Source organism: Acanthochromis polyacanthus, chromosome 23 (assembly GCF_021347895.1).
Source record: "Acanthochromis polyacanthus isolate Apoly-LR-REF ecotype Palm Island chromosome 23, KAUST_Apoly_ChrSc, whole genome shotgun sequence".
NCBI classification, from domain to species: domain Eukaryota; kingdom Metazoa; phylum Chordata; class Actinopteri; family Pomacentridae; genus Acanthochromis; species Acanthochromis polyacanthus.
In genome coordinates this window covers 23,588,701-23,610,233 of record NC_067135.1, presented here as the reverse complement: position 1 = coordinate 23,610,233, position 21,533 = coordinate 23,588,701, and the positions used below count along the sequence as shown (strand labels likewise).

At 39.8% G+C, this 21,533-nt stretch overlaps 1 protein-coding gene across 3 annotated transcripts in view; it reads right to left on the bottom strand.

Moving 5' to 3' along the window:
• zgc:109889 (uncharacterized protein LOC553542 homolog) overlaps positions 1–21,533 on the bottom strand; it is a 56,794-nt gene that overhangs the window by 13,223 nt on the left and 22,038 nt on the right. For all 3 annotated transcript variants that reach the window (XM_051944166.1, XM_051944165.1, XM_051944167.1), the window contains exons 2-5: positions 16,142–16,286; positions 12,027–12,161; positions 3,319–3,472; positions 1,002–1,119 (exon numbers count right to left, since the gene is read on the bottom strand). In XM_051944166.1, coding sequence (XP_051800126.1) covers positions 1,002–1,119; positions 3,319–3,472; positions 12,027–12,161; positions 16,142–16,274 — 540 coding nt within the window. In that variant the 5' untranslated portion in view covers positions 16,275–16,286. The remainder of the gene's footprint in view (positions 1–1,001; positions 1,120–3,318; positions 3,473–12,026; positions 12,162–16,141; positions 16,287–21,533) is intronic.

Genomic DNA, 21,533 nt, shown 5'->3' with positions numbered 1-21,533 from the left:
CTAGCCAGCCAACTGTGCACAGAGAAGCCTCTAATCTCAGCTCAGATACTGCAGCGTATCAAATCACACAGGTGCGTGACCAAAAATTGCTTTGGAAAAGGTGAAATAAAGCATTGTTTTGTCAGATTTATCTAAGTTAAAACCAATATTGGCTGTTTTCTTTATCAGCAGAGCTTTGGAAACATCATAATCGCAGTTCATCTTAAATGTGGAAGATAAAAAAATTAATGTTGAGAACACTGATGGAGAGAAGAGTAAAATTTCTAACTTTCTAGCTCCTAGAGGCCAAATGGCATCTACAAAATCGCATCCAAAGTGCCTTACTTGATTAGGGTTAGGGTTTCCTAAATTCCAAGCTGCAGGCTAATTTAGAAGCTAGCTAGCCAGCTGTGCACAGAGAAGCCTGTAGTCTCCACTCAGTTACTGCAGCACACCAACTTCTTGTTCCTGATGACAGTTATTCATTAATTCATATTTATTGTGTTACATCCCATTTATATGTAAATAATACATATTAATGACTTTCCCACTTTGAGCCAGAAAAATCCTTCCTAATTTTAAGATAAATATTACAAAACACGCGACAGCTTGTGTAAAAATTAAAATCAAAAGATAACTTTCACATCACAATGGGAGCCTGCTAATTGCCATGATGCCTCAAGAAGACGTGTCGGGATATTTAAAGTACAGTATAACAGTATCTAGTCCAGCTCAACATTAAGTTATTAGCAACTGTATTCCCCTTCGATCCTTTCTTCATCTCTGGATAATAATCCCGGCCGGCTGCTGCTGTATCAATAACCAATTACACAACAAAGCAAAGCTAAATGGTGAGTACGGTCAGATCGGAATGCATCAACTGAAACAATAACAAAAACAGATGACACAGCTAGGCCAGAAAAAAAACAGATTAGCAAATCAAAGCAGAAGATGAATTTCTTGAACCGCTCTGTCATCTCCAGATCCACGCTCACAAAAACACACAGCGACACACAGCATACCTTCTGCCGCCGCTTCTCTTTGCGTTTGTCCTCGGTGGCTTGCAGCATCTTCTCCTTCCACAGGTTGAAGAAGTACGACGGGTCAGTGTAGAATTTCAGAGCATCCTTTTTGTCGTCTCTGCGGGGGGGAATGGCAAGGCAAGTTTATTTGTATAGCGCAATTCATACTGTATACGATGCAATTCAAGGTGCTTTACAACGGCAAAGGAATACATTCAGAAAAATGATTTGCAGGTAGGTATACATTGGAATCATAGAAATATAAAATAAAAGTAGAGATTAAAATCATAAAAGTGCACTGAAGTCAAGAAAACCAATTGAGCATCTCAGAGAAAGCTGCAGTAAACAATGTGGTTTTCAGGCCTGATTTAAAAGAGCTGGCAGTTTGAGCAGAACTCAGGTGTTCAGGACGTTTGTTCCACAGGTGAGGAGTATAATAGCTGAATGCTGCTTCACTAGCCTTGGTTCTAGTTCTGGGAACACACAGCAAACCTGTCCCTGATGACCTGAGGGCTCTAGGTGCTTCATATGTATACTGACAGTCAATAGAAACTTTGAGGTAGAAATGTACGCAGCATTCTACTTGTAGGGGGGTTGTAATTATTCATTGTGGATTTACTGATGATCTAATGCCTTGGTAGTTGAGATAATGATGAGTTGTCATTTTGTCATGATTCATTGCACATGGGTTGGTCACTTTGCAAAAGAGAACCAAATACACACCAAGCAATACTCAGTGAGTATCTGCACAATTTGAGAATGGGTTTTGAAGGCCTATATAAAGGCCCAAAAAAGGCCACCATTGTTAGTCCAGTGAACAGCATCATGCCGTGTCTATCACATGAACAACGTCTCCGGGCACTGGGTATGGTGGAGGCCGGTTTGAGCTACAGTGATCTATCCAGGCGTATGGGCTGTTCCCAACCCACAATCAGAAGCCTGGTCCAAAGCATGCGCCGACGGATTGCTGCCTACATCGAAGCAAATGGAGGCCATACTCGGTATTGACTGTTGTGACTTTGTGTTTGGCAGGTGCCGTTTTCTTTTGTGAAATTCCTTATTTTGCAATCATTCTTGAAACTTTAGTTTTTTATTTCAGTATGCCAATATGCTAAACAAATGATTCATATGAAGAAAATCCAGTTTTGGACTTCAAAATAAAAATTATGTTGAAAAATATGGTCTCAAAGTTTTTAATGACTGTCAGTGTATTTTGGTCCAAGACCATTTGGTGCTTTGTAGACCAGAAGAGAAGATAGATATTGAACTCTATCCTTTGGCTAACAGGAAGCCAGTGTAGCAGTTTGAGGACCAGTATAATATGGTCCAGTTTCCTGGTGTTAGGACTCTGGCAGCAGCGTTCTGGATCAGCTGCAGCTGCTTGATTGATTTCTTGTTAAGATCTGTAAAGACACCATAACAATAATCTAACCTGCTGAAAATAAATGCATGAACAAGTTTCTCTGCATCTTCTCTAGACAGGAAACCCTTGATTCTAGCAATGTTCTGCAGGTGGTACTAGACAGATTTAGCAGGTAAAATTCAGGTCTGAGTCAATAATGACACAGAGGTTTCTGGATTGGTTTGGGGCCAAATACAATCACTTCAGTCTTTTCTGCATTTAGCTGGAGAAAATTCTGACACATCCACTCATTGATTTGATGGATACATCTACTGAGAGCAAGTAAAGAATTGTAGTCATATAATGACATTGAACTATAAAGTTGTGTGTGCATAATTGTGGTAAGAGATGTTGTGGTATTCTATTAACTGAGCAAGGGGTAATATGTAGATATTGAATAGAAGATGCCCAAGAATGGATCCCTGAGGAACCCCGCATGTGATCTTTGTTTGCTCAGACTTTTTTGGTTAACAAGTAGTTCCTGTCTTGGAAGTTTTTTGAAAGTTTGAAATTAAAAAAAAAAAGGATGGTGAGATGAAAAGGAAAGATTGAGAAGAGAATCTAACACCACGTATGCAATCAAAAAGCAGCAATTTCACCATTAGCTGTTTTTTAGACTTTTTTTATTGCAGTTACTCACCATGTTGTCGCTCATGTTCAGTGTCAGTGAATCTGTGAGGTGGGTATTTGTTAAATTTTTATGCCAAATTTTCTCAGTATCCACCCTGAATCACCTACCAGGGTAGGTGATTCAGGGTGGATACTGAGAAAATTTGGCATTCAGATAGTGTTAGACATGGACTTGTCCATGGGCATGGAGTCAAGGTGAGCACTGATCTTTGACTTTTAAAATGGAGTTGAGAAGTTCAGAAAAACAAGCATAGTTTGCTCCAGAAGGATTATCAGATTCCTGACCTGTAGGGGCTGAGGATGTTGAGCGGCGGAGGCTTGTCGCAGCGGTGGTACATCTCCACCACCGGGTTGGGCACCGAGGTCCTCGACACCACCTGCTGGTCCTGGATGGTGCTGCTCTTGAAGGCCTTCCTCATGTTAATGTCCTGCAAGGAGACTGGAAGCAGAGCGGGACAGTTTTAAATGAGGATTAGTGGCAACACGGTAAACAACTCGAAAACGGGCAGAATCACACACTTACTGGTATTTAACAACATAATCCCCAAAAACAGCTGTTTTATTTCTTCAAGCAGCGGCGGCTTAGCAGCTAAACCCTGAATATGCTGCAATGTCCTCTGACCTCTGGTCTGCTAAGTCATGAATCAAGTCGGGATTTGTGGCATTATAAGAAGGGAGTGTAATCGCTTGTTAGTTAAGACAACAAATTTAGAAAGGGCACGGCATTTTAGCTGAAAGTTTGCAAATAAGTTCAGATGACTGCTTCATGAAATGGGCAAAACAGAAATGCAAAACTGGTTGGCATTTTTGAAAACTGGACAATTTGTTAAATTAGCACCAGTTTTGGAGTGGATAATCATGATGGAGAACCAGCCAGAGATCCACGATATTTGATTTTTGCCAAAACTCATTTTGGCTGATAGTGACACTGAAAAATTAAGTCTCTCCTGTAGTGGAATAATATATCAGTATGCCTTCTCTTTTCAAAGATGGCACATGTCCACATAAAATATAATATTTAATATCAGAAAACTACTTTTTTATACAATGTTTTTTTTTAAAAACTCTAAACTCTTAGCTTGACAGGAATTATATGCATTTCAATGTTTATTTTGGGGCAATTCTGATATTTAATTGTCAAGTCTTTATCAGAGACATACAAAGACGCACTGTCATTGGATTTTCTTTATATTTACAACAGAAGAAGCAGTTCTTATATCACTGCTGATAGATAGCTGCAATTTTTCAGTAGAGAATCATTATGCAGAACCAAGCTGGGGATGCATGAGGTTTGATTTTTGCCAAAATCCGATGTGCCAATATTTTCAAACTCATTTTGGCTGATTGAAGATACTGATATCTGATAAATATAGAGAAAAGCAAGTCTCGCTTGGAGTGGAATAATGCATTTTATGCCCTCTCTTTATATGATGGCAAGTAAAGACATAAAAAATGTTTTTTTTTCAAAAACTACTTGAACTTAGATGTAAAATATACTATTATACAGTATATATACTGTGCTATTATTTATAAAAACAGAACTGTAGACTTTTAGCCTGATAGTTATCTGCCTGTAAATGCTCCTTTTGGCCTGATTCTGATATTTCATTTTCAGATCTTTATCAGTCAATACCAATGATGATGCCACTGCCATGCATCCTGACAGCAGGCTGTAAAGACCTAAAAAGATGCATTTTCATTGAATTTTCTTTATATTTACTATAGAAGAAGCAGGTCTTGTGTCACTGCAGACAGATGAAATATTCAAAATCATGTTTTATTACACCCACTGCTAATTTAAAGATCCCCTCCAGATATGTGCATAGATGTATAAAAATACTCTGCAGTGAATAATAGCTTTTGTCTGAAATAGTTTTCTGTGAAAAATCCAATTATCTGGCTAGAAATTCCAAAAATGAACTCTGTACGGCACTACTAATGGAAATGTGAAATCTATGAATGAATGAACATTTTTTTCATTTTAACAATCTGTTGATAAGCAGTACAAATATCAGATTTCCTGTAGGGATTTCTGGAGAACCTGGTATCATTTCAATGCTACAATTCTAAAGATGTGACGGTATCTATTCTTTACAGTACTGAAGTCAACACAGACCAGCTGAAGATTGTGATTTCTCCAGAATGGCATCAACAAGTACAGGTAAAGCAACATTTTTGCTGCAACTTGTGGGGAAAAATAACACCTCAAAAATCATATTTGGGGATATTTAGTGTTTGAGTTGTTGCCAGAAGAACAAAAAAAGGAACGCAAATAGTTTGACATTTGGAACAAATGAGGAAACACGTCAAACTGTTGTAACAGAGTTCAACAAACAAAATGTTGTCACGAGATTCACGTCAGCAGAATTCTATTAACCTTGGAAATATCGGTCTAATAATCAGATTTTTGTTTATTTTTTGTATTATTTCTTTAATATATCACGTAGTTGGGCACCACAGTGAGAAGACCGCTCCAGTTGATTTTATTTTCATATCATGGAGGACAAAACTGCTTTGCTTTTATCACTTGAAGACTGCATGCCAAGTTTATTCCGAAAAAAACACCTCTAGTTCCCACTTCATATTCTATAAATTGACTGGTTAGTTGTGACGTGACCAATCCTGCTTTTACTTACGTCATATATCACTCACATAGTTGACTTTAAAGTGAAGTCTTCACGATGTACTGCTACCTATAGAAATGCTTCCTTAACCTCAACACACACTTCATGAAGTTCAATGATCATTTTGGTTGGTCCCAGGCATTCAGTGACACTCTGATTCATTTATGGACTTTGTTGAAAAGCATGCTGGGATGGCAGATGTAGAGGAGATGAAACACTACGAGGCATTAAACGTCTTACAATAAACTAATTTCTGCTAAACCTTTTTCTTAAATATTCTGACAAGGCAAGGTAGTGCACAACGCCTCATATGAAATTAACTGCTTCCATTGGTGGCACAAAATTAAAATGTCTGACCTTCTCCCAACTACAATATAAACCCAACGATCAGAGAGAATCCTCAGAACTGATGCTGGCGTTGCTTGCATGTACTGCTGCTCCGTCGGTGTCAGCTCTCCTGATATCAGCAAACATTACTTGCAACCTAAGCGTGCCTCTCCTCTTGATCTCACTGAACTTCAACAACAAAATTCAGTTAAGTAATAATCATGCTACGGGTTTAAGTAACTAATTTATTAGTTACTATTTTTCTTCTTTTTTAAATTTTTTTTTAATGCAACTCATTTCTGGAGCGCACTTATGAGTACTCAGCGATGCTTTGTGATACTTCCGCCATCTACACATGATAATTATAGAAAAATCTTGAATTGGAGAAAACCCTACTACAATAACACGCATGCATATCGATTAAAACACGCAGCTTACATGTACGCACACACACGAACGCACGCACGCACGCACGCACGCACGCACGCACGCACGCACGCACGCACGCACGCACGCACACACACACACACACACACACACGGCGGTGATAACAGGGCAGCAGGGACAGATTAGTCCTGGAGATCATTGCATCAGATTACACACTGCAGCTATGACAACAGTCGTGTTATTAGTGTGTGTGAGACGGCAGCAGATAGAGAATAAAACACTACATGTATGTGTGTCAATCCCTTAACCCCCGAGGAGATTTGAAGCCGTCACAGAGCTATCCAGGATCAACCAGACGGCTAAAACACACACATTCACACACTTTTAATAACGTTAAACCACGACATGTGTCCCAAGCGGTGATTTGTTCGACTCTCCGTGGCGATATTTGTGCGTAAAACTGCAGATTGTGGAAGTGAAAGACAGGAAGAGTGTGTGTTGGGTTAAGACTTTCCCTTCAGAGGGCGATCGGCGGTTTGATGTGGGTTCAGGATGTGCTCCTGTCTGCTCTCCGTTTGATCATTCCTTCCTAAGCTTCGGTCCCCGCGGCCAAATGAATAATCCACCGAACTAGCAGCTAATGCAACTTTCATTCAGACACGTCTTCAAAGAGACCTCCAGCTCCCCTTCTCTCTCTCTCTCTCTCTTTATATTTTTTTTAGCACACTCAACTTCTTTCTCTCTCTTTTTCTGACAATACATCTCTTTACCTCTCCAGTCTTACACTGTATACACAAACACTTCTTTCATTCTTTCCTTTCATCTTTCCTTCCTTCTCTCTCCTTATCTTTAATTCTTTCCTTCTTTTTTGTTTCTTTCTTTCAGCTTCTTTCCTTCTCTCCTTCCCTCCTTTGTTCTTTCTCTCTTCTGTCCTTCCTTTTTTCATTTCTTCCTTTCTTTCTTTCCTTCCTTATTTTTTCTTTCTTCTCCGGTCTTACAGTGTTTACACAAACACTTCTTTCTTTCTTTCCTTTCTTCTCTCCTTCCTTCTCATTCCTTCTGACCTTCCTTGTTTCCTTTTTTCTTTATTTCCTTCCTTCTTTCTTTCTGTCTTTACTTTTTGCCTTCTTTCTTTTTCCTTTCTTTCCTTCCATCTTTCCTGTCTTTACTTCCTTCTATCCTTCCTTCCTTCTGTCCTTCATTGTTTCATTTTTTCCCCCTTTCTTTCCTCCTGTCTACTTTTTGCCTTCTTTCTTTTACCTTTCTTTCCTTTTTTCCTTCCATCTTTCCTTACTTCCTTCTATCCTTCCTTCCTTCTCCACTTCCTTCCTTCTCTCGTTCCTTCTGTCCTTCCTTGTTTCCTTCTTTCTTTCCTTCTGTCTTTACTTTTTGCCTTCTTTTTTTACCTCTTTCCTTTTTTCCTTCCATCTTTCCTTACTTCCTTCTATCCTTCCTTCCTTCTTTTTCTGTCTTCCTTCCTTCTCCTTTCCTTGCTTCTTTCTCTCCTTATTCCTTTACTCATCCCCCTTCTTTCTTTTTCTCTTTGTTCATTTCTTTCTCCTCTTCCTTTCTTCCCCCCTTTGCTGTCACCACTTTCCTTCTTCCTTCTTTCCTTTCTGTCTCTCTCTCCCTCTCCCGTTTTTGTTGTAGATGACATCGATAAAAGGTACTAAAAATAGAAAAAATTCAACCCATCTTTTATTTCCTTTCCTCTTTCATTCTTTCCGCCATCCTTCCCTTTCTCTTTCTGTCCTCTTCTTTCACTGCCTCACTGTTTTCCCTACTTCCTCCCTATCTGTTTGCTATTCAACATGAATCCATGCTGTCAGTGGTGAATAAAGAAACGGAGTGAAGAGGAAGAAGGCAGGAGTGAGAGAGGAGAGCGTGAACGTTCGGTGGGAAAATGAAGGACAGACGAGTGGTCGGTGTGTAGGAGGAGGAAGAGGAGGAGGAAAAGATGAAAGAGCGAGTGGACGATGGGGAGGAGGAGGAGGAGAAGACGGAGGACTGCTGAGCTTTTCCTTTTCATCCCCGTCTGTGGTGCTCGATCCAACTGTCTGAGGCTGCTGTGCTGCAGAATGACTCGGCAGTATCAGCAAAAAGAGAGGGAGAATAAAGAGACGGAGAGGAAAAAAATGAGGAGAGAAAACAGGAGGAAAGAGCGGAATGAAGAGATAGAGAGGAATAAAAAGAAGTGAAGACGTTGCATGAATAAAATCAAATAAAAGAGACAAAGAGAGAGGGAGTGGATATAAAGAAACAAGGAAGACATTAGAGAAGGATTTGGGACAGAAAGATGCAAGTGAAGAACCAAAGGAACAAAACAAGAAAGGAATGAAGAAAGTAGGAGAATCACTTTGAAAACGAGAAAATGGAATAAGAAGAGAATGAGAGAGACTGGAAAGAGAAAAAGAAGTGACAAAATAAAAAGAGCTAAAGCAAACAATAATAATTCCTTGCATGACAATAGAGTCTTTGCAACAGAACAGCTAAAGATTAGAAAGTGCCCCAGTGTGAACCTCTGGGGCCACCGTACAGATCTCTACAATCCTGCAAATACCAACTGGATCATCAGTTTGACAGCAATGACACTAAAATAATGACGACTTGTTTGAATATATTGATATGGACATTGACAGCACAGCAACAAACCTAAAACAAAATCATTATTTTTTTTACCTTTTTCTTTAATATTTTAACAATGCAAGGGAGTGGAGGACGCCCCAGATGAAATTATTTGCTTTCGTTGGTGGCCCGCAATCAAAATATCTGACATTCTCCCAACTACAGAATATACCCAAAGACACCCAAAGGCATTGCTTGCATGTACTGCTGCTCTGTCGGTGTCACTTTTCCTCATGTCAGTAAACATTATTCACAATTGAAGTCGTCTGAGTCTCTGGTGTGTTTCGCCACATCGCTGAACTTCCACAACAAAATTCAGCTAACAAGTAACACTAATGCCACTGTTTAAGTAAACATTTGAATCCCTTCAAGTTAATAGTTTGTGTTGCTGCAGCTTCATATTAACTTAAATTTTAAAGTTTTCCAAGATAATTTTTTGACTTGGAGTGTGGCAGTTCCGTGTTAGCTAACAGAGAGCGTAGTAGAGGTTTAGCTAACAAGGGGCACCGTGACAAACACTTATGTGGTGGTTAATAACTTCTGTCATGCTCATATCTTCAGATAAGTTGGGGATTGCGGGAACAGTGTCTTTTAGTCATTGTGGTTGATGTATACAGTGGTTTACGACGTCCTCAACATACGGCATTTCATGGTTACGTTGCCATAAACGTCTCATAAATTTATTAAGAAAGTCATGTTCCATCATTCCAATGTACAGTATTTGGGACATTAAAACAAATTTTGCGTGGGAACTAGTTGGTGAGTGGAGCAGACAAATATGTTGTCACGCAGCGCTATACGAGGAAGACGGCTTTGTTTACATTCACCGGTTGTACACCACATTGGATTGTGCGACATTCGCTTTCTTTTGTTTGTGTATTTTTTTGCCACTGCAAAATCATAATGTGACATACTGTAGGTACTTATGTACATATGTGAGTTCCGACTTATGGTGAAAATCGCGTTACGTCGCGCTATAGGAACGTAATTCTGACGCCCCCCCCGTACATGTACTTGTTTGGCATTTATGTGCCTGTGGTTTAAAAAAAATAGAAATGCATCACATATATTTAAAAATATCTGCAGTACGCAATAGATGCTAATGATTAATTGATTGATAATGGTTAAGAAAACTGTTTAAAATGTTTATCCCTTGTACTAATACTAATAAAATGCAGAATATGATGGCTTTATATACTTGTCTAGTATCGCTCCCATGTATAACGCATGCTGTGTTTTAGCCAGTATGACTTTGACATCATGTCATTCCCCCATACTCTCTTCCCCTACATTTCCTGTCCGTCTGCACAGCACCATCTGGACAAAGGCCAGAAAATTATCTTGAAAAAATGGCCTATCAATTACTGCATTAAGGGAATCGACCTTCAGAGATGGTGAAAAGCTTAATGATGGAGAAAATGACTCACACTGGACAAACACCCGCAACCACAAACACACACACGCACACACGCACACACACACACACACACACACACACACACACACAACTACAGCATTTCAGAGACTCACGTGTCCGTGAGAGTTCACTAAATACACCAACACACAAACACAAACAGGACACAGAGACAGAAACGACGGACATCGAACAGAGACAGTGGAACAGGTTGTTTACCGAGCAGATGGGGACACACACTTTCTATCTTTGTGAGGACTGTCGTTGACAAGGCTCATCGCACAACCGCTTTATCCTGACCTCTGTGTCCTCACTTTCCATAAATGTCCTGAAATTCATTCACAGCTACACACAGAAATGCTCCCTGCTCCACAACAACCTCAACAAACACACAACAAACACAACATTACTCATAAAAACTGTCCTTTAAAGCAGCGGTTCCCAACAGGTAGAGGGCCGTGGGTCGTTTGCTACCAGTGTCATCTTAATTTAAGCACAAATCAAAGGTAACACAAAGAGATATTCGACTGAAATCTGTTATACAGAAACAGCTGAAAGCAACACCAGCCAAAGTGGATGTTCTTTGATAATGTTTTGCTTGCAGAAGAAATTTTTCTTGATTTTCAGTTAAATTTTTCCTTTGATTTGAACTTTTTCAATTATAATTAGCTCAAGAACATTCCAGTTTTGTTCTTTCATAATGATTTGCTTGAGTATACAGCTTCATAAAAAAGAGAGAAAAAAACTAAACAACTTAATAAAAACAATAATCAATAGTGTAACACGCTTAATGTTTATGTCTCAACAGGTATACTTCGACAGGGATAGGATGAATCTGGCGTGCGACACCGGGCTGCACAGAAAAAACAAAAACATTTGTTTTTTATTTTGAAAAATGATGAGATCATCTTCCCCTACTGACGTTAATAAAGAACAAACATCTCTGGAGGGCTTCTTTGAAAAGACGCAGAGACTCCGTATTAAAACAGAAGAAAGAGTAAAAACAGATTCAGCGATAAAAGCCCATTTTAATTGTTCTGTAGTGCAAAAACAACAAAACAAAACCAACAGCAGTCTCCTCCAAAAAGGTTGGAGACTGCTGTTGTAAAACTTTTCACCAATTCAATGGAAAAATTCTGCTCTCAAGGCATCAGGACAAACATATTCCTAATATTCCTTCATTAACTAGAACAGCTCTCAGAGAGCGCAGTACTCCACCAAGGCTGTACATTCCCTCGTATAACATTTGTCAGAAATGCAGCATTGTTTATTAGTTATTGACAATCAGAAATCCCGGCAACATAGAATGTGTGCATTTAATATAGATGTACCCACAAACAAAATGACGTTGCACTGAGCACAGGCGTGTGTTATGCATGTGGACGTTATGTACGGTACGGCTGGACCCGAATATCCGAATATCCTAATATTCGGTCTTGACAGTGGTATCCGAATATTTATTTTCAGATCTGAATATTCGGGTTAAGCAAATCCGTTAGTCCATGTTAGAGTAATGTTGCTAACAGAAAGACAAACAGTCAGACAAATCAATGCCAATCGTCACATAACTCGATCCTAACACTTGGCGCAGTAATAAATGCTTAAAAAAACCACACCTTCCTCAACCGTGGAGTCGAGCTGGGTGACTTTCACGGCCAGCTGGTCCACCCTCTCCTGCAGGCTGCTCATCCTCAGGTAGAAGCTGTTGGCCTCGTTGAACAGCTCTCCGAAAATGTCCTCAGCATGGCGACCTGTACAAGGAACAAACACGTGATCAGGGTCCACATTAAACTTTCATTTCCTTCACCCGGAGTACATTCACATTTTCACATTCGCCAGCTGTGTCGCTCTGCTTCACATCACGGCATTAAATATTTACGGGGAGTGGAAGCGGTGGGGAAAGTGACACTTCCATTGTCTCTGAAAAGGAGCTAATGTATGGCAGAGAATTGCAGATTAATGACCAATGACTGTATAAAGATCAACAAACCCTCATCCCAGAAATTCCAAAGATGTCCAGAGTGCTGTCTTCGAAGGTAGCGTCTACAGATACGGACCCGTACCCGTAGCCTGTGGGCTACGGATACGGCACTTTCCATTTGCCAGACAGATACGGACCCGTACGCGAGTCTCGCGAATCAAGAAGCTGCTAACCACTGCAAACTATTGAAAGGTAAGCAAAGGTTAAGGTTAGGGTTAGTGTTAGGGTCAGGTTTAGGGTCCATACCTGTAGTACCGATGCTACGGGTCCATACCTCCAGCGTCTACCGGGAGTCACGTGACCAGATCTCGCGTATCTGATTGGCAAATGGAAAGTACGGGTCCGTACCTCTAGCAACTACCAAAAAAGAAAAGAAAAAAGGTAGTTGCTAGAGGTACGGACCCGTACTTTCCATTTGCCAATCAGATATGCGAGATCTGGTCAGGTGACTCCCGGTAGACGTATCTGTAGACACTACCGTCTTCGAAAGTAGCCAAAATTAACAATTATTTTAAGCCTTACTTCTAAATCAAAGAGCCGTGTGCAGTCCAGACAGCTAATCTTTAATGTGTTTTTTAGTCATTTTATTTATAAAAACACAACTTTCATTACTTATCTGTACATTTTCTATAAAATGCTAGCATTAACATCACATACAAGTTACAATTCTTGTAGCAAACTCTCCAAATATCCTTCTCTTAAAAATTAATTTCACATGTAACAATGCAAATTAAATAGGCACTAACTGAGGCATGTTTTTTACATTTCTAAAATGTGCAAACAGAAGGACGTTTTCTCTGAATTAACACTTTCATCTTCACATTCAGTTTGTATTATTTTCTTTTCAAGGAGTCTGTTTTCCTGTACTTTTCTTTAGGAAACTCTGGACATGTACAGACTCTCCTAACTGTAATTTTGCTGCATCACTGTCCACCAGCTGTCGTCACAAACACCGAAATTAGCTACTGAGACCAAAACTGCCTTTCTTTTCCAGCTGCAAACACGTTTATTCCAGCTGTAAAGTTGCTCATTTTAACATGGGGCTGTTTGGGTATCGGCTCACTATTGAAGCCAGCCTCTAGTGGCCTTTTGAGGAACTGCACTGGCTTCATTTTTTTAAGCCCTGGAAGTTGCAGCTTGGCCACGACTTTAGTAGTTATTGGCTTCATTAAAGCGTCGAGTACACTTAGTGTTACAGTCCAATTTGGTTGTAAAAGCTTCTGAAAATCCAAGGCTCCAAAGGTACGAGTGAGTTTAAAATTATCGCAAAATACGCAGTGTTAAGATGGCATGGCAATGTGAAAGATGCACTACCAGACTAGGGAGAAGGGAAGACCTTTATGTTTTGCACTTGTAGCTGCTACATATGCTCATAAAACTGAAAAAAAAATATGTAAATTAAATGATTGACCTGACTTGTTGGATGAAAATTAATCATTTAATGGTCTAATCAGTAAAATAGTTGATAACATTTGGTTTGTGGGCTACTGTTTTGAAGCCTTGTGTTCAGATTTTGCCCATCACAATTTTAGTCTGAAAAAACAGGTGCAACAAGCGAGATCTGATAGCAGAACTAGAGGACATTTTGCACAGTCATACCATAGTGATATAACAACCACAAAGTAAACCCTCCCAAAAACAAACTCTGCGTTTTATCCCATTTTCTTCTAAATAATTAAAAAAATTAACATGCTGTACTGAAGAAGTCTTGAAATTAGAGTTTGAGCCCATGCACCAAGTAGGAAAACATTAACTGAGGCAACAAATCAAGTAACAAGTAGGCTAATTTCTCATAGACCTAATTAAGATCAGACTTCCAGAGCAACCAGAGGAGTCGCCCCCTGTTGGCTGGTGGAAAACACCTCCTCACTGGTTTATTTTTCACACCTTGAGGGTACATCCATCTTTTATATCCAGTCTACATGCCGTTGCTCAAATTAATTCAAGATTTTCAGTCATTAACGATCGTGAAGATTGTAACAACATACCACCTACAGCTGTTCCCGTTGGCCGTTGATTCATCGTTGGCCTTGACGACACATTTTTCATGAAATATGCTACACTGAAGGTGCATTTACTAGGCTTGCCTGGTGCTATACTGTGAAAGAGTTTCATGTACCCATTAACCAGACATCTGTCCAAAATAATGGCTTTAGTATTTAGAATTAAGTGCAGAAATTGCTCTCTACGGCAGCAGGTATAAGGGTTTGGTAAAGCTACAATAAAAGAATTAAAGGCTTTCCACAAAAAGCCCAATAAACCTGTCAGAATGAATGCTTAGTTCTGCGTTTGAGAGAACATGTGAAGGTCTGACAGAGATGCATAGATATTTAAACGTCTTCACTGAGATGCACAATCTGACTACCAGCCACATAACCTGAATGTCTCTCCATCTCGTCTTTCTTTCTGTTTGCATCTCTCAGCCCACGACATAACAGATGGAGCAGAGGCAGAGTCGTTCACAGAGAGCTGTCGCTGAATTTAATTTTGCCTGTTGATCAAATTTAAATAGTCCCCCACCCCCGACACATCTCCATCGAATGATCTTTCGTCTGGTATAGGTTCGACTCAAAAAATGCATCAGCTGAGGATATTTTCATGGCCAGTCATGGTGAGAAATTTCAAGACAAGGAACAGCAAACTTGCAAACTAATTCCATCAAACTCTTTACTTACTAGCAAAGAATTGCTGAAACACGAACAGAAAAAAAGAGCAGAGGTGGCCTGTAGCTCTCAATTCCTTTGTTTTGGATTTGACCGCACCTAAACGCTGAGGATGATACGTTGAGAAGCGATTGCTCACGAGTGGCACATGTGACCCGATGTGATGGAATTTTAACACCAAAGATCTGCCTCACTACAAAGATCCAGCTGGAAAGTGCTTGTAAGAGTTTCTGTCCCTTTTATGCCTTCTGTGGAGTTCAATCAAACACTGTGGGGTAATAAATTTAAGGAAAAACATAAACTTTTAACCCTTAAACTCAGGGGATCTGGTGTTATGCTGCAGGGGGTAATTTGCCAGCATGGGTTTTACCCTATGGTGTAACATTTCCATAATTAAATGAGGTAAAGTTGCTCTGGCAGCTTCATTAAGGCACTGAATGTTGTTTTATTCCTTTAATCTGTCACCCTGAAGCTTGTTTTTCTAATGCTCTGCAGCTGTGTGACAAATGTGTATCTTTAGCCATGGTCGGTTGGTCACAGCTTTCAAATAACTAATAGCCAGACTAGGGCTGGCCCGAATAGTGGTTTCTGGCCTCCGAATATTCGGGCCCTATTAAAGACGAATATCCAAATATTCGTTCCACCCCAGCTCTATTGTCTAATACTAAAGACTGGTCCTTAGTCATCTAAAATGTCTCATAAGTTAGCAACGGCTAAAATCCTGTGCTACAATGCTAATGCTAGAAAATTCGAATAAAACCCCGTCCAAATGCATTCCTTTGGGTGTGTTTTTCGTTGTTTTGTTACCATTCACATTATTATCGGTGTACTTTGATAAAGTAACCTCAAAATAAGGTGCCTGTATTCAAACTTAACCTTTTAATGAGTAGTGAAAACAGTTCAATAAAGGTTATTAATAACTATCAAAAGACTGAAATTAAACGTACTGTGATATCAGCTTTACTGTCGAACACTAAATCTAAAATGTCTCATGTTAGAAACCAGCTAAAATCCTGTGCTCCAATGCTAATGCTAGACTATCTTCATAAAAACTTGTCCAGATGCATTTATTCTTTGGTGTACTCACTCAGACTGCCCAGCTGTTTGATGATGGCTGCCAGTGTGCTGTTGGTGACACACTCCAGCTCACTGGTCACCCCGTCTGGCAGCGCTCCACGGCACAAATGCCGGGGCTCGATGTTCCTCTTCACCAACGGCATGTTGGTCTACACCTGAGGAAGAAAATACAGTCAGATGTTGTGCTTTTTCTAAACAGTCAGCCCTCTATCACTTATCAACAACATCACATCCCAGATACGATCCGACACCCCGTCACCGGGTTCATCCTGACATTAGCGCACATGCTGCTGCATTTCAATCTCCTGCAGGAAATTAACAACACTGGCAGAGAAGGAGAAACGGTGTTCGGCTGTGAGTCCTGATTGAAACGGAGGTGTCATGTCCGCCACGGGGTGCAGTCACTCATCACGCTGCTTAATGCCAATGCGGCCACGATGAGCCAAGAGCCAAATGAGCCGGAAAGAAGTTTCTAAATGGCGCTAACGAGCCGCAATTGTGGCCAGAGAAATCACGAGAGACTGAGAGGGAGAAAGAGAGGGAAAAATCTGAGCTGAAGACAAGAGAGGAAAGGACAGAAGTGAGACGGTAAATAATACAGAGCAACTGAAAGTCAGCGACCGGGTCACATGGGAAGAACTGCATGTACCATAGAGCCTGTATGTGTTGGAATAAGGTGAGCTAGAACACCTTGTTTTGACGGAAAGCTGCGAAGACAATGAAAAGGAACTAATTACATTCAAAAATGAAGGCAGATTGAAGTCTTAAGTTTAAACCTTCAGCTGAACCAAATAACCACCATCACTGGTATTATCAAAATCATGGTAATAATAACACTTTCTCTGTAGAAATATGGAAGTTTTTAGCCCTTTTCACATAACTCTTTTGCTTTATTGGCCTTCACATGCCTCCATATCTCAGATATGTTTCAGAGACAAACAAGCACACTCACATTCACACCTACCAATAATTTAGAATCACTAATTAACCTCAGCATGTTTATGAATTTTGGGAGGAAGCCGGAGTACCTGGAGAAAATTCTGATTTCAAAGACTAAGATGGCGAAAACCAAAATCTAAACTCGAGTCTTCAAAATAGTAGTTCACAAACCAAAAAGCAAAGTTGCGGTACACCTATGGTTAAATCTTGTATTCTGTGAAAAGTTTTCAGATTGAATCTGCGACTTTTGGAATGAATTGTGCAGCTTCTGAGAATGTGAACTGTAATATATTTGTAAACAAAACAAAATCTGTAAATATATACAAAGATCTGCAAATGTGTGAAAAGAGCTGCAAATTCATACAAAGATCCATAAATGTGTACAAAGATTCATAAAAGTGTACAAAGATCTGTAAACGCCTACAAACATCCGTAAACGCCTACAAACATCCGTAAACGCCTACACACATCTGGACATGCCTACAAAAATCTGTAAATGTCTACAAAGATCCGTAAATGTGTACAAAGATTCATAAAAGTGTACAAAGATCTGTAAATGCCTACACACATCCGGAAACGCCTACAAACATCAGGAAACACCTACAAAGATCCATAAATGTGTACAAAGATCCGTAAATGTGTACAAAGATTCATAAAAGTGTACAAAGATCTGTAAATGCCTACAAACATCCGGAAACGCCTACAAACATCCGGACACTCCTACAAAGATCCGAAAATGTGTACAAAGATCCGTAAATGTGTACAAAGATTCGTAAAAGTGTACAAAGATCTGTAAATGCCTACAAACATCCGTAAATGTCTCCAAAGATCTGCAAATGTATACAAAAATTTGAAAATGCGTACAAATATCTGCAAACGCATACAAAGATCCACAAATGCGTACAAAGATTTGTCGATGTGTATGAAGATATTAATAGATGAAAAGTATTTGGCGACAAGTGCTGGAAATACATACAAAGCAGACTGTTGTACAAATTTACGAATCCTTGTTTGCATTTATGGATCTTTGTACGCATTGACAAATCTTAGTACGTATACAACTTTTAACCCAGATTAGCAGATTTTTTTAAACGCATTTACAAATACTTTTGTTACAATAACACCCCCACAGAACTGTCTGAGTTGACTGAAAAGACTTTAAGTTACTTTGAGGGTTGTGGAAACTGCATAAACAAAACCAAAAAAAAATCCAAGAGAGTTCCAGAGCAGCAAAAAGGAGTAGAGGCGATCTGTAGTTTGCATACACTGACCGTCACATTACCAATAAAAATAAACTGAGCGGTAATCTTTCATTTGAACCTGCTCATTCAGGTAAATTGTCATGAGACAGCCAGAAAGAAAGCAAGTGGTGAAGAGAAGCTGCTGATAGAGTGAAACACGTGAGAAGAAGCTCTCAGTTCGGAGTGAACTCTCAATGTGGGACACGCTTGTTATTTTTGGGCCTCAGTTTTGTGCAAGTGTGCACGTGTGTGTGTGTGTGTGTGTGTGTGTGTGTGAGTGTGTGCGCACGTGTCATCGCAGGTCGTCGCTCTTGGAAACGAGCCATTCCCTCACCGCCTCCCACACCACGAACAGACAACTGCAATTAGTCTTTTCCGTGATGAGAAAGAATGAATGAAGATAAAAACGCAAGAATTCACCGACAGAAACTGAATCTTCACGATATGAGACGAGCTGAATCGATTTACACACTCACCAGGCAGAAAATGTGTGTCATGTGCTGCTTATTATGTTTGTCCATGCCAACTTTAATAGAAAGCGACTAGTTTGTCCTCTTTACATCTCTCTCTGGCTCCTTCTCCCTCTAATAGCTTCTGACATTCAATTACACAAACCACCTCAGATTGTGCCAGCTTGTCTTCAGGAGTGCGGTCCAGAAGCCTCAGTGTGTGTGAGCCAATATCGACCTCCTCCTCCAGCTGTTGTAAATAATCTAACACCCCGGCTGTTTAATAATACATACACACTCCTCTTCATCCTCCTCCGCCGCCTCATATTTGAGGGTCTCTCCTCAGTTGTCCTTTTTTTCCCCCACATTCTTGTGTTGTATATTCTACACATCGTCTCTCCATCTCTGCCTGGTTTCATTAATAAATCAGGAAGGGCGAATATCTCTTCCTCTGACTCCCCAGTGTCAGGCATCGAGTGGGTTTTCCCCAAGTCGAAAAGAGTGTGTGTTAAGTGTAAGACAACAGGGAGTGTGTGTGTGCTACATTTTGAGGCCAGTTAGTCTCGGCTTGTGATGTGGGTTTACATGCGTGAAATGATGTGGATACTGCCTCTCTCCGACACACACGCACATAAACTGACTGCATTTTGACCCACAGGCACTTAGTCTCTTCACACGAGTGCATTCAGGTCAGCTGCAGGGCGACGAGGCATCGGTCTGGGGAGTCACACCACCGACGCAAACAAGACAAAGCTTTGAAGGGCGACCCAAACAAATAAATGTGTACAAAGATCGGTAAATGTGCACAAAGATCTATGAATGTGTGTAAAGATCCGCAAATGTGTACGAAGATCAGTGAATGAGTACGAAGATCCGCAAATGTGTACAGAGATCCGTAAATGTATACAAAAGTTCGTAAAAGGATACAAAGATCTGTAAATGCATGCAAAGATCTGTAAATGCCTACAAAGATCCGTAAATGCGTGCAAAGATCCATAAATGCATGCAAAGATCTGTAAATGCCTGCAAAGATCCGTAAATGCCAACAAAGATCCGTAAATGCGTGCAATGATCCGTAAATGCGTGCAATGATCCGTAAATGCCTAAAAAGATCCGTAAATGCGTGCAAAGATCCGTAAATGCGTGCAAAGATCTGTAAATGCCTAAAAAGATCCGTAAATGCGTGCAAAGATCCGTAAATGCCTAAAAAGATCCGTAAATGCCTGCAAAGGTCCGTAAATGCGTGCAAAGATCCGTAAATGCCTACAAAGATCCGTAAATGCGTGCAAAGATCTGTAAATGCCTACAAAGATCTGTAAATGCCTACAAAGATCCGTAAATGTGTGCAAAGATATGTAAATGCCTAAAAAGATCTGTAAATGCGTGCAAAGATCCGTAAATGCCTACAAAGATCCGTAAATGCGTGCAAAGATCTGCAAATGCCTACAGAGATCTGTAAATGCCTACAGAGATCCGTAAATGCGTGCAAAGATCCGTAAGTGTGTATAAAGATTCTTAAATGTTTACAAAGATCCATAAATGCCTATAAAGCTACGTAAATACGTATGAAAATCAGTAAATTTGTACGATCCGTAAATGCATACAAAGATCGGTAAATGTGTACAAAGACATCAATAGATGAAAAGTCTAAGTATCTGGCTACAAGTGCTGGAAATACAGACAAAGCAGATATTTGTATGCATTTATGGATCTTTATATGCATTTATGGACAAAATTCTGCTACAACGTATTAAAATTTGTAAATGTAATGAGATTTATCAATGTGTACAAAGATCTGTAAATGTGTACGAAGATACTAATGGATAAAAAGTGTCAGTATCTGGGTAGAAGTGCTGGAAATACAGAAAATTACAGCAAATTAAAAATGTTCCTTTTTAGAACTGAGTCCCTTTTTAGTTACAATAATCTTTCCTGAAGGGAGCCATGAGAAGTCACTAAAATGGGAGAAATCATAAAGCTCGATGCAGGCAAAAAAAAAAAAGTTCCAGTCAGATTCCAAAACATGTCATAAACAGAGCAGCAACAGTGTCACAGTGCATGATGTAAATAATGCTTATCTTCATTGTTAATCATCAATTAAAGTGCCAAAATGTCCTCAATTATCCGATCAATTCTATGTCAAAGAATCGACAGAAAGTAGTGCAAAATGCCAAGCCCAGAGTCTTCATTTACAAACTGCTTGTTTTATATCTGACTAACATCCAAAATCCAAAGACAACGGAGTCATGTTAAACATATGGAGACGACAACAGTTGACTATCAGTGTCAGAAAGACTCTTTTTGGTTTGGAAAAGATGCACATTGGGACTCATTCCCTTTGAATTCTCCAGACTATTCACTGCTCGAGTCACACATAAGTTCAATGAGACATTACACAGACCCTGTACTGGGGAGCTAGCAGGGTGAAGTCTACATTAAAGAGATTTGCATTGTCACATGCAGTTTAAGGCTGCAGTGCATGTGTGAAATGTGCTTAAGACAAAGAACTAGTAAATACCCGCATTTGAGAAACAGAAACCAGTGATTTTTTTGACACTTCTACACAAACCGAATGATGATTTCTAGTCAAAACAAACACCTAAACATGCTCGTCTTTCTGTAGAAGCTCCCACATAGTCAGACCTGGAGAATGATCTGACTGCACCTCGTTATGTTTGCATTTTTTGAAACCACTTATAATTATTTTTATCAGTGCTAAGCCAATTGTGTCACTGCAACATAGTGCAAGGAAGAACTGCTTTGGTGGAACATT